This window comes from Panthera uncia, chromosome B1 (genome assembly GCF_023721935.1).
Source record: "Panthera uncia isolate 11264 chromosome B1, Puncia_PCG_1.0, whole genome shotgun sequence".
NCBI lineage: Eukaryota > Metazoa > Chordata > Mammalia > Carnivora > Felidae > Panthera > Panthera uncia.
Window position 1 is genome coordinate 185,026,847 of NC_064811.1, and position 13,659 is coordinate 185,040,505.

At 42.7% G+C, this 13,659-nt stretch overlaps 1 protein-coding gene across 10 annotated transcripts in view; it reads right to left on the reverse strand.

Moving 5' to 3' along the window:
* SNX25 (sorting nexin 25) overlaps nucleotides 1-13,659 on the reverse strand; it is a 135,281-nt gene that overhangs the window by 60,758 nt on the left and 60,864 nt on the right. For 9 of the 10 annotated variants that reach the window (XR_007458188.1, XR_007458187.1, XR_007458189.1 and 6 more), the window contains one exon: nucleotides 4,545-4,615. The exons of the other annotated variant lie outside the window; for it this stretch is intronic. Coding sequence is in view for 6 of the 9 variants with exons in the window: in XM_049632537.1 (XP_049488494.1) it covers nucleotides 4,545-4,615 (71 nt within the window). In the remaining 3 variants the exon portion in view is untranslated. The remainder of the gene's footprint in view (nucleotides 1-4,544; nucleotides 4,616-13,659) is intronic. 10 annotated transcript variants of the gene reach the window in all.

Consider the following 13,659-nt stretch of genomic DNA (forward strand, 5'->3'; position numbering starts at 1 on the left):
TGCCCCTCCCCAGCTCACGCTATCTCCCTTTCTCTCTCAAAAAAAAAACCCCAAACATTAAAAAAATTTAAAAACCTACTTCCTATAAGACTCAATATGTTACTGATTAAAGAAAAAGTAAGGACAATGGGGATGCTAAATTTGATCTTCCTTTTCCATTAAAAAAAAAAAGTGCACTTAAATTACAGCAACCTAATTCTTTAAAATGGAAGCCACCTACATAATGAATTTAAACAGTGAGACAGCAGATGATATTATGAATTCGGAGAAGTCACTTCAGACTGGTATACGCTATTCTCCTCCAATAACGGAGAACACCGCATCGGCTCTGCAAGGATACTTGACTTGGAGACAGGATAAAAGGAGACTATTAACTATCACCTCTATACTGGTAACATGCAAATATGTTTCTGCAGGGCTGCGCTCTTTCTCCACAGTGTGAATCCCAGCTTACAAATGCCGAACAGGTACTTTTCTATCCTGCTATCCCTGCAAACCCAAAACACCCGAGACCAGTCCCTCATACACATTCCCTGACTCTTTCAGTGTCTTCACTGAGAAACCCTGTATGATCGTCGAGAGCACCCAACCTCAAGACCAAAAGAAAGGAGTCCTAGAGACATAAAAGGACACATCCAGGTTTCATTAGGAAGCTAGCAAGAGAAGCTCACTTGAACAAGCTCTCCTAACTGCTGCCCTAGTCCTGTCCTCTACCCTAAACTTCACCTCACCAACCTGAAGCAAAGGGACAGAAGCAGGTGCAGACTACAAGTTAGGGTCTTTAACTTCTCCAGATAACCATTTCCTCATGTGAAAAGTCAGCAGGCTGTACCAGCACAATAACGTCCCATCATCTGATTCTTTCTCGTATCCAACCAGTCACCAAGTAGGCTATTTTCCTTCCATAGTCTTCCTTATCAATCCCTTCCTTGCAGTACCATTATCCAGGTCCTAGACTGGAACACTTCATTCCCAGACATTGCCTCACCCTGCTCGTCGGAATACTCCAAAAATACTTCTGAAAGATTTTATAACTAATCGGCTTTCATTTTTCTATTTCCAGCTATATGAGTCTGTGCACTATACGGTTCCTCTAATCTTGTCAGAGCTATGATGACCAGTGACACTACACTGACATGCTTTATTATAAAAATAGGAACATAAATATAAATAAATATTATAAAAATAGGAATCATTAACCATGTCATCAACCATAACCTGAATATAATTAGGGAGAACATTTTTATTTATTTTATCAACACTGAATTTTTATAAGATTTTTTAAATCTATTAACTCAAATAACTTATCAAAATATTCAACACCTTTTTTAGTGGAATTATTCAATAAAAATACAATGCAAATATTCTATCAAAACCTTCTAGTGATATACAGACTAAAGTGGAAAGTTGATTATAAAAATCTTTGTGTTGGTCACAGTCACTTCCTCACATTTACACGCTTCCTGTGGCTCCATAAAGTGTCTGCGTTTGCTTTGTGAAGCAAAACCAAAGTTGCCTCTCTCCACAAAGTTCGCTGGCACACATTCTGTCCTCTGGAGCCCAACATGAAATGAAGGCTCCTGGCATGGAGATGGCTTGTCCCAAATTCTAAGCCTAAGGGTTGTTTCAAGCTAGTTGTGCATACACAAGAAGCAGAGTCCTAGACTTTGAGAAAGGAAGAGATTCTCTGGCTTACAGCCAAACCAAACAAACCACGACTATCCAATGAGAATTGTGAATAAATTTAAAACCAGTGACAATAATCACTGCTAATCAGTGACCTCAGAGAGGTAAACCAGTCTCTGGGCTTTTCTGTCCCAAGGGAAAACAGCTCCATGGCCCCAAGTGAGTTCAGCTTGCTTGCCTTCTCCCCAGTGCTTGAATAGAAGGAGACATTTCTGAGAGCAAGACAGTTCTGAGGGCAGCTTAGATGGAAAATGAGGCATGAAAGGAAGAAGTGTCACGGAGAATGGCTAGTAACATAACTGTATGGGCTTCTCTGTGTTCCTGCTCCCACCCTCAGATTCATGAATACTAACCCCCAGTACCTCAGAGTGACCCTATTTGGAGATAGGGTCTTTACAGTGGTGATTGAGTTAAAATGGGGCCATTAGGGTGGGCCCTCATCCAATACGAGTAGTGTCCTTGCAAGAACAGGAAATTTAGACAAAGACCTGAGCAGAGGGAAGACGATATGAAGGCACAGAGAGAAGATGGCCAACTACAAGCCAAGAGGAGAGGCTAAAACAGACCCCTCCCTCACAGTCCTCAGAAGGGACCACCCTGCCAACACCTCGGACACCTTGACCTCGGACTTCCAGGCTCCAGAACAGTGTGAAAATAAAGTTCTGTTGTCAAAGCCATGCAGTCTGTGCTACTTTGCAATGGCCCTAGTAAACTAATACAACACCACAGAATAAGGAAGGGATCTCGCTGACTAGACTCACGTATCAACGAGGAACACTGAGGAAAGATATGGTGGCAACTAGAATTCCCTCTCTACTATCCTCTTAAAAATAACTGCCTGAAATGAAGCATCTTCTCTGCAGGAACAATAAGAAAAAAGGAGAGGAATAGAGCCCACAGCCTCGTGGGGATCAATCAGATCACACCTCCTTTGCTCAAAAAAGACTTCCTTCCTCTTGCCGACTAAAAGCCAAAGTCCCAGCAGTACCAGTAAGGTCCTTCGGAATGGGGTCCAGTGCCACCTCTCCCATCTTGTGTCTGGCTTCTCTCCCCCAATTCACCCCTTTCTAGCCACACAGGTGACTCAAGCAAGCCCCACATGCTTCTGCCTCAGAGTTTTGCTTCTGTCCTTCCCCAGATACCCTCAGGCCGCCAGGTCTTTGCTCCCAGGTCACCAAGTGGGGGGAGGTCTTCCCAGATGACCCATCTGAATGCAAATCTACCTCCCCCTCCAGCTGAGCCAGACCTCCCTGCCACACACCCCCTCTCACAGCCTTTTCTCCAAGGCACACACCACATCTAAAATACTGCTTACTTGGGTGCCTGGGTTGACTCAGTCAGCTAAGCATCCGACACTTGATTTCTGCTCAGGTCATGATCTCACGATTCATGAGATCAAGCCCCACATCGGGCTCTGTACTAACAGTGGGGAGCCTGCTTGAGATGCTCTCTCCCTCTCTCTCTCCCCTACTAGCTTGCACATTCACTGTCTCTCTCTCTTAAAAAAATAAACTTTAAAAATAAAATGCTGCTTATTTGATTTGCTCATTTTCTGATTGCCTCCCAGCTTCATTTAAGAGCTTAATGCAGAGATTTTGTTTTTCCCCACTACCGTATCATCATCACCCAGTTGGTGTTCAGTAACATTTTTTGAATGAACAAATTTGTACAATCTTCCTTGCTGGGCAGAGAGATTAAGAATCTGTGCCTCTTCCTAGTCTGTCCCTTCATCTTGTTTTTACCTAGCTCCTATCTCGGCCAGTGACTCACACACAAGGAAAAGTCCCCAGGCCAAGCTTCCTGTTGCCTCTGTAGGCACACATTGTAAGACTCTGGCCCAACTCTTCCTTCAACACTCTGCTTCCTGATGGGACTCGAGCGGGCCTGGAGATTTTCATGGCAAGGCTACCCTAACAAGGAGTTTGCTGCCTCTTAGCTATGGATCAAGGCTTGCACTCTAGACAGTGACAGGTCTCTGAGAGGAGGATATCTATGAGGGGGGATATGCTAGCCCCAGGCCAAGGAGAAGGGAGTTGAAAGCCAGCTTCACACCTTAATTATTCCTCACTATCATGCCTAGGTAAAAATCTCTTCATTTGAAGGGAAACAAATGGGAAAAACATAGAACTTTTTTTTTTTCTTTTTAAACCCAGAAGGAGGAAAGAATACACGAATACAAGATACAAATCTTAACTAAAGAAAAAGGTTAAGGAAATTACAAAATATCAACTCACTGGAGTCATTTAAATAACTACTAAGATTACGTTTCAAGGGGCACCTGGGTGGTTCAGTCGGTTAAGCATCCGACTTCAGCTCAGGTCACGATCTCACGGTCCGTGAGTTCAAGCCCCACGTCAAGCTCTGGGCTGATGGCTCAGAGCCTGGAGCCTGCTTCCCATTCTGTGTCTCCCTCTCTCTCTGCCCCTCCCCCGTTCATGCTCTGTCTCTCTCTGTCTCAAAAATAAATAAACGTTAAAAAAAAATATTAAAAAAAAAAAAAGATTACGTTTCAAATTAGAAATATTAACGAATATTTAGATTAAATTTTAATGAGAAAAAAGTCATGAAATCATGCTTACTTTCAAAACAGAACAGAAGCACTATATACCCAATGATTTCAGTCTGAAAAATTAGGACTACGGATGAAGAAAGTTTAAAGAAACACAGAAATACAAAGGTTCTTGTTAGCATGAAATTATACTTACTTTCTCTAATGCTGCTGTTATACTAATAAATTGGAAATATTTAAATGTGAGCCAGAAAAATGCTCACACTTGCTAACATTCTGACAGGAGAGAAGACTGGGGGAGTTCCAGAACCGGCAAAACGTAGAGCTGAAGAAAACAAACGGTTCTTACCCTTGTGCCTCTTCAGCTGGGGAAAGCTGCTAATTGTAGTTGCTTGGATTATTTCCACTACAATTTGATACCTGATATTTAAAAAGAGAGAAAAAGAAAAGATTGAATAGGAAGAAAATACTATTTTCAGAGATCCTTTTAGACTGTACTTTGTACTCATCAAATAAAACACAGGAGCCGTGAATCCTGCCCAGATGTGATTAAGCATTTACAACAGGCCAGGTGCTGAGACCTTCACGTAAACTCATGAACTCGCCCCCCAACTTCATTCCCGATACCAGAAGCATCACCACCCGCCTCCTCTCTGAAGACAGAAACTTTGCGATTGTACTCAACTCCTCCTTCTCCTTCACCCACCACCACTACCCACCTCTCCCTACGTGGTAACTGTAGCCTATGGACTCTACCTTCTGAACCTGACCTATCCAATAATGTGGCCCTGAGCCACAGGTGGCCAACTCATTAAAATTTTAGTTCCTCAGCTGCATGACCCCATTTGAAGTGCTCAGTAGCCAAATGCACCTCACAGACCATACTGAACAGCACAAATAGAACATTTTCATCCTTGCAGAAAGTTCTATTGGATGGTACTGTCTGACGTACTTCTCAAAGCCATCCTCTCACATCCAGTTCCACTCCCACTCCCTTAGTGATTTCCCTCATTACTTCTTACTTAGAAGACCATTCCCGGGGCACCTGGGTGGCTCAGTCGGTTAGGCGGCCGACTTCGGCTCAGGTCATGATCTTGAGGTCCGTGAGTTCGAGCCCCACGTCGGGCTCTGTGCTGACCGCTCAGAGCCTGGAGCCTGTTTTGGATTCTGTGTCTCCCTCTCTCTGACCCTCCCCGGTTCATGCTCTGTCTCTCTCTGTCTCAAAAATAAATAAACGTTAAAAAAAAAAAAAAAAAGAAGAAGAAGACCATTCCCGACCAACAGAATCAGAGTATCTGCTGTGGGTCCACGACATCAGTATTGTTTGAGCTCCCCAGGGAACTCTCATGCACAGAAAGAGTTAGGAACCACTGGAATAGATTATTCCACTATTATTCCACCAGGTTTACATATGTGTAACTGAAAACCCCTCTGAGTCAGGAAAAATAAAAGTTCACACTGTTAAGTGCTGGATTTAACCCTAGAGTTGTGGCTATTTTGAGCACACGCAGCTGGTCTTTATGAACCCAAGTTCTTAAGAGCTATACAATGGTTACCAAGTACTGCCCTAATCAAAAGCCTCTAGCCTGAGTGTTTCTTAGCCCTTGATTATATTGACTAAGAGTCTGCCCATAACAAAGCCATTTAACATTAATTCTCACTCTGAACATGAACTTTGCAGCATCCAAAGATTTAATGCCACATTTGGCTGGCTTCACACGTCCTTTGGCTCTTCAACTAAAATCCAGATGACAGACATAAATTCATCATATCATAGCTATTCATGGACTCCTCACAAATTCACATCTTTTTATTCCTTCACCTGTATGATAAAAATATCGGTGCTTGCCTTTCCCCACCTCAAAGGAGAGGCTGTTAGGAGCACTGTCAGCATGTCACCTGGAGACTGTGGCCACCACTGCTGGTTGCCAGCATTCTTCCTCTTTTTCTTCTTCACTAACCAGTTTTATCAGGGAAAGCAAGGCACCCAGCTAAAAATACTAACCTTCTCCCTAGCATTTAGGAATGGCCACTGGATACACAGCTGGCCATTGAACAACGTGGAGGTTAGAGGTGCTAATGCCCCAAGCACTTGAAAATCCACGTATAACTTCTGATTCCTCAAAAACTTAACCAGTAATAGCCTACTGTGGACAAGAAGCCTTACTAATGGCATAAGCAGTTAACACATATACTGTATTATATACTGGATGGATTATATACTGGATGTATTTTTTTCTTTTTCAAAGATTTTATTTTTTTTTTCATGTTTATTTTTGAGAGAGACAGAGCGTGAGTGGGGGAGGGCAGAGAGAGAGAGAGAGAGAGAGAGAGAGGGAGACACAGAATCTGAAGCAGGCTCCAGGCTCTGAGCTGTCAGCACAGAGCCCAACGCGGGGCTCAAACCCATGAATGGTGAGATCATGACCTGAGCTGAAGTTGGATGCTTAACCGACTGAGCCACCCACGCACCCCTACTGTATTCTTATAATAAAGCTAAAAAAAAAAAGAAAGAAAGAAAGAAAGAAAGAAAGAAAGAAAGAAAGAAAGAAAGAAAGAAAATGTTAAGAAAATACGTTTACAATATTGTTCTGCATTAATCAAAACCCCGAACCGTTCAGACCAGTGTCGCTCAAGGGTCAACTGTAGCTCTAACTTACGAAATAACAGAAGTTGCTGAGTGGGGATTCCAGGGAAGCTTTTGAAAGGGACAGGCTCCACAGAAAAGCCCTTTCCATCTTTCATCTTTGCCCTCCCTCCGTTTTCCTGCATTAAACAAGGATGCAGCTGGATGAAGGCACAGCAGCCATGAGGATGAAAGCCACAGGCAAAGCTGGTGACATTAAGACAGGACTTTGGATCTCCAATGACATCACCCAGCCATAACAGCCCCCAGACTACTCATCCTAGGATATCTTGTTACATGAGGAAAATCAATCCCTAACTTGTTTAAGTCACTGTAAGTCAACTTGTCTCATGGCCAAATGCCATCCCAACTGATAGAGAGCTCCCTGAAGACCCCATACGTAAAGCATGGCTAAATGCACACTCACCAATGTTTTCCAAATGGGAGCCTCTGGGTAGGAAATTAATGATCAATAAAGACTTCTAATGAAATTGCCTTCATTCCTCCAAATAATGTTAAAGCACAACAGTAGCTCCTTATGTGCGTTTTCCCTCAAGTTACTGAATGGATGAGGAAACAGCTTTTAAGAAGCATACGCAAACCTGGAATCATCAAAGTTTAACTCTCCCTGAGTCTTAAATTTAACCTCGGAATTAGGTTCTACGACTGGAAAGCACTGACTTTTCACTCAAGTGCAGCACGTTTCCCCAAACTCATCCTCGTGCGTTGCTATCCGGGTGACCTGCAAATAGACAGTCGTCCTTTCACACAGCAGTCCTAATCTCACAAACTTATCGTAAGGAAATATTTTGACAGAAACAGAAAAAAAATCATATACATGCTTATTATAGCAACTTCTACAAAGAAAAGAGATAACCTATGGGCTCAATAGGCCTATGTTGTAGCCACACGGGAATGAACAGCACCAATATGGCCCCCGCTTTCAGGAAGCTCTGGGGATGGATCACACCAAGGGGAAAAACTTCAGTCAATAGTATGAATAATTTTAAAAACCACATAAAAATAGATTTTAAAGACACACTAATTCTAAAACGCAAAATGGTATGTACATTCATGATTTCAGGTATGTAAATATGTGGTGTATGAACCAGGGCTATAATCCAAAAGAGAAATAAAGGAAAATGCAGGGCAATTGGTAGTATTACGAGTCATTTTAAGATATTTTCTAAACTGCTTCTCTATCTCTATTTATTGACCTATCTACATGCCTGCCTACCTAACTCAGCCTGTCCAAACTAAACTTACCTTCGGTACACTTTCTTCACTTCTCCATCCCTGCACCAGCATCTATCCTTCCAGCCTCAAAATCTTATCTTAGCTCTCTTCCCGAACAGTAAAGACCAGTCTCAAAGCTCTACTGACTTGTCCTCTGATTCTTCAAACAAGCTCCTTTCTTATTCTTCCATTTGTCACCACCCTATCTCAGGCCTTTTCACCTGTGGGTCACTGCACAAACTAGTCTACTTGTCCTCTTGACTTCAATCCTTTCTCCCATCCAAACCATCTTGAGCACCCCCTGTCAAAACATTCCTAAAAGACCACTCATCTCCTCCCTCCCCTGCTCAACACCTCCAGTGACCTCCCCTCAGTGATAACTGTACATTCCAGCCTGCATTCGCTCTGCACCTTGGCACCAGCTCTCTCATCCAACCCAGCTTCTTTTCCCCCTCCATGGAAACCTAGACTCAACCAAGGCAGTTTCTTTTTTTTCTCCCCAAGTTTTTATTTAAATTCTAGTTAGCTAACACGGAGTGTAATATTAGGTTCAGGTGTAGAATTTAAGGCATCATCATTTACATGCAATACTCAGTGCTCATCACAGGTGCCCTCCTTAATCCCCATGGCCTATTCCACCGCCACCCCCCACCTCTCCTCCAGTAACCATCAGTTTGTTTTCTATAGGTAAGAGTCTATTTCTTGGTTTGCCTCTCTTTTTAACCCCTATGTTCATTTGTTTCTTAAATTCCACACATAAGTGAAATTATATGGTGTTTGTCTTTCTCTGACTTATTTCACTTAGCCTAATAGTCTCTAGCTCCACACATGTCATTGAAAATGGCAAGATTTCATTCTTTTTGATGGCTGAGTAATATTCCATTGTATGTATTTGCCACATCTTCTTTATCCGTCAGTCAGTGGACATTTGGGCTCTTTCCGTAATTTGGCTATTGTTGATAATGCCGCTAGAAACATCGGGGTGCATGTACCACTTCAAATCTGCATTTTTGTATCCTTTGGGGAAATAACTATTAGTGCAACTGCCAGATCATAGGGTAGTCCTATTCTTAACTGTTTGAGGAACCCCCATACTGTTTCTGAGAGTGGCTGCACCAGTTTGCATTCCAACCAACAGTGTAAGAGGCTTCTCCTTTCTCTGCATCCTCACCAACACCTGTTGTTTCCTGAGTTGCTAACTTTAGCCATTCAACCAGAACCACACTGACTTTCCAGGCTTTTGCTCATGCTGTTTCCTTCTAGAAACAATCTCCTTACTTGTCCACTTAACTAGATCTTACATACAATGCTACTTCCTTCTAGTTCACATTAATATTTCTCTTCTCTGAAATACTAGATTACTTCTGCTCTATAATAGTTCCTATTTACCTACTATTTTATATTGCTATTTTAAAGAGTCACATTTCTACAAAGAGTGCTATGAACTTAAGAAATGGTATGTCTAGTCCTTTCAGGGCCTAACACTTCTCTGAGAAATAACACACCTGAGCCTAAAATAAAATTGCAGCTTTGTCTATAAGAAAGATATGCTACCTTTTTTCTCCCCAACTAAATAAATCATGAGCCACTTGAAGACAGGGATTGTGTCTTGTATTCCCCAATATGACCTAGCTTGGCACTAAACACAGGACAGGCATTCAGTAAATATTAATGAATACTACGGACTGGATGTTTTGTTCCTCCAAAATCCATACGTTGTAGCCTAATCCCCCCCAATGTGATGGTATTTGGAGGCGGGGACTTTTGGAAGGTGATTAGCCCTTGTCAGTGGTGCTCTCATAAAGGAGATGTGTGCCTATAATTAAAACAGACCCCAGAGAGCTCTTTCCATTTTGTGAGGTTACAATGAGAAGAAGGCCCTCTATAAATCAGGAAGTCGGCCCTCACCAGACACCCAATATCCAGCCCCTCGATCTTGGACTTCGCAGCCTCCAGAGCTATGAGAAATGTCTGTTGTTTAAGCCACCCAGCCTGTGGTATTTTTGTTACAGCAGCCCAAACTAAGACAAGAAGCTAAATTAATATGCGTTAACATCTGTAAAACTAAACAGGTACAAATAATATTCTGAACAATCTGTTCTCGATATTCTTGTGATTCATGCTCTGGAACAAATGAGTCATCAATGGTACTGAAGAAATACATGCTATTTGAGTGAAGAGTTCAATTTCTTAAATGAATCCATAAAATTATGTAATACCAGCTAACATGTATAGATTCCTCTCATCAGGTACCAGGTACCTGTTTAGATATTTTATCTCATTTAATCCTCCTAATAGGTATTGTAATTATCCCCACTTTAGAGAGGAAGAATTTGTTCAGGTGGATTAAGAAATCTATTCAAGGTCTCATTGTTTTTATGTACTAGAGCCAAAATTATAACCTGGGGTGCTTCCTGATTCCAAAGTTCATGTTCTTAACCATTTCCTGCTACCCTAAAATTCAGTGTGGGTTCATGTTTATTCATCTCAGTCCTTTCCAAGGATAAAAGCATGGTCAATGCCAGGTCATCTTTGCAGCCTCACTGCCTTCTATATCCCTCGTGGATACCGTTTTCCTGCCAAACCAGACCACATATAATACCCTAACATATTCGGCTCTTTCCTGACTCCCAGCCTTTGCTCTGTTTCTTCTCCCTCTTGCACACCACCTCGCTCCGTTATCTGCTGAAATCCTCTTTGTTCCAAAACAGTCAGTTCATAGCATTCCTCTCTGAAGCTCTCCAATTCCTATCCTCTACGGTATAAGCCTCCTACCCACTCTTTAGCACTTCGCACTCCACTTCTGGTCTTAATACCTTGCTTCACATTTAGCGATTTGTATCCACACGGGTCTCCTATGCCGGACTACTAACACCTTGATGGCAGGGGAATAAATCCAAGGATGCAGAACCAATTCATCTTTATATACACCAAACCCTCCTCACACATAACAGGCATTTGAAGATGGATTATTGAGGGGCGCCTGGGTGGCTCAGTCAGTTAAGCCTCCCAACTTCAGCTCAGGTCATAATCTCGTGGTTCAAGAGTTCGAGCCCCGTGTCCAGCTCTGTGTTCCCTCTCTCTCTCTGCCCCGCCCTCCTCGTGCTCAGTCTCTCTCTCAAAAATAAAGACCCTTTTAAAAAATGAAGATGATTACTGAATTTGTAAAATTCACCCTCACTTGATACCAAAAGATGAAGTGGGAAATGAGTGACTTTCATTCTCAACAAAAGCACACACTATATACAGTTGACCTTTGAGCAACATTTTAAGTATGTGGGTCTGCTTATAGGCAGGGTTTTCTCAAAATAGTACAGTACTACAAATGTATTTTCTTTTCCTTATATTTTCTTTTTTGCTTGTTTATTTATTTTGAAAGAGAGAGAGAGAGAGAGAGAATGAGCAGGGGAAGGGCAGAGACAGAGGACAGAAGATCCGAAGCAGGCTCTGCGCGGACAGCAGAGAGCCCAATGTGGGGCTCGAACTCACAAACCATGAAATCATGATCTGAGTTGAAGTTGGACACAACCAACTGAGCCACCGAAGTGCCCCACATTTCCTTATATCATCTTAACATTTTTTTCTCTAGCTTATTGTAAGAATACAATATGTGATACTCAGAACATACAACATATGTGTTGATTGAGTGTACATGCTACCAGTAAGGCTGCCAGAGTCAACAGCGTATTAGTCATTCAATTTGGGGGGAGCCCAAAGTTATATGCAGATTTTTGACTGCACGGGGGGTTGGCATCCCGACCCTATGTTTTTCAAGGGTCAATGTATATCCAAATGCTGGCTATCCCTCATGGCACAGGCTTCCTAGTCTGGAAGCCAGCTCTTCAGGGATAGTTAGCATTCACTCGGCTTTCTTCATCCAGAGGAGAACACGGCCTTGTTGGTGCCAAGTTTAGTTCAAGAATCTGGAGGACCGATATTTGTGAACGTTCTCTTGATCAGAAATGCAGAGCTATAATATGTGTTTTTCCAAAACAATACTGTGAATGCCAATATTAAGAGCAAGCCACTAATAAGATTTGGCTCTTTCCCAAGTATGGCAAGATCTTACTTCCAGTATCTCTTGTCCCAAAGACAAGGAAAAAGCCACATGACGACAGCTATCCCCTGCCCAAGTGATGACCTCACTTCTCTTTAGTTTTTATGGGGGGGTGGGTGGGGGGGAGAGGCACAGGGAAAGAGGGAAAGAGAGAGAGAGAGAGAGAGAGAGAGAGAGAGAATGAATCACAAGCAGACTCCACACTGTCAGCACAGAGCCTGACATGAGGCTCTATCTCATCACCGTGAGATCATGACCTGAGCCAAAATCAGGAGGCGGAAGCTTGGACAACTGAACCACCCAAACATGCCACCTCTCTTTAATTTTGAACACTTAGCTACAGTAGTGGAGACTCAGAACAGGTTTTTATTCTTCAATTCTTCCCACCGTCTCAAACTGACCTGAAATGCTACAAAATTCGTCCTCAAAATAACCACCTTAGTAATATATACATTTATTGCCTTTTACTGTCAATTGTTCACAACAGCTTTGGGATTCTATTAGAATTGGTTTCTAAGTTATTTACACACACAGCCCCAAATATCAGCCTCCTCCTGTAATTTCGTTACACACACCTTACACAGATTTTTTAAAAGTTGGGGCGCCTAGGTGGCTCAGTCAGTTGAGTGTCCAATTCTTGATTTCAGCTCAGGTCATGATCCCAGGGTTGTGGGATCGAGCCTCATGTCAGGCTCTGCACTGAGCATGGAGCCTGCTTAAGATTCCCTCTTTCTCTCCCTCTGCCCCTCTCCCCCACTGTGTTCTGTCCAAAAAAAGAAAAAAAGAAAAAAAAACCCCACATTATCTTAGAGCTGTCTTGGGCACTCACATGAGAGTCAAAGGCTGAACAAATCCTAGTCTTGGGTGTACAATATGGTAAATGGTTTAAAATAGGTTTTATACTAAAATTAGCAATGACATATTATAGATTAGAATACCATATATATAAAAATGTTTTTTAAAAAAAACTAAAACCCAAAAATAATGTTTTTGGGTTTCTTTTTGAGAGAGAGAGAGAGGGGGTGCAAGTGAGTAAGGAGCAGAGAGAGAGAGAGAGAGAGAGAGAGAGAGAGAGAGAAAGAGAGAGAAGCAGGGCTCACCTGAAACAGGGTTCATGCTCACCCGATGCGGGACTTGAACTCACAAACCGCGAGATCATGGCCTGGAGCTGAAGTCAGATGCTTAACTGACTGAGCCACTCAGGCGCCCAAAAATAATGTTTTTCTTTTTTTTTTAATATGAAATTTATTGTCAAATCGGTTTCCATACAACACCCAGTGCTCATCCCAACAGGTGCCCTCCTCAATGTCCATCACCCACCCTCCCCCTCCCTCCCACCCCCCATCAACCCACAGTTTATTCTGTTTTTAAGAGTCTCTTATGGGGGCACCTGGGTGGCTCAGTCGGTTGAGCGTCCGACTTCGGCTCAGGGCATGATCTCGCGGTCCGTGAGTTCGAGCCCCGCATCGGGCTCTGTGCTAACAGCTCAGAGCCTGGAGCCTGTTTCAGATTCTGTGTCTCCTTCTCTCTCTGACCCTCCCCCAA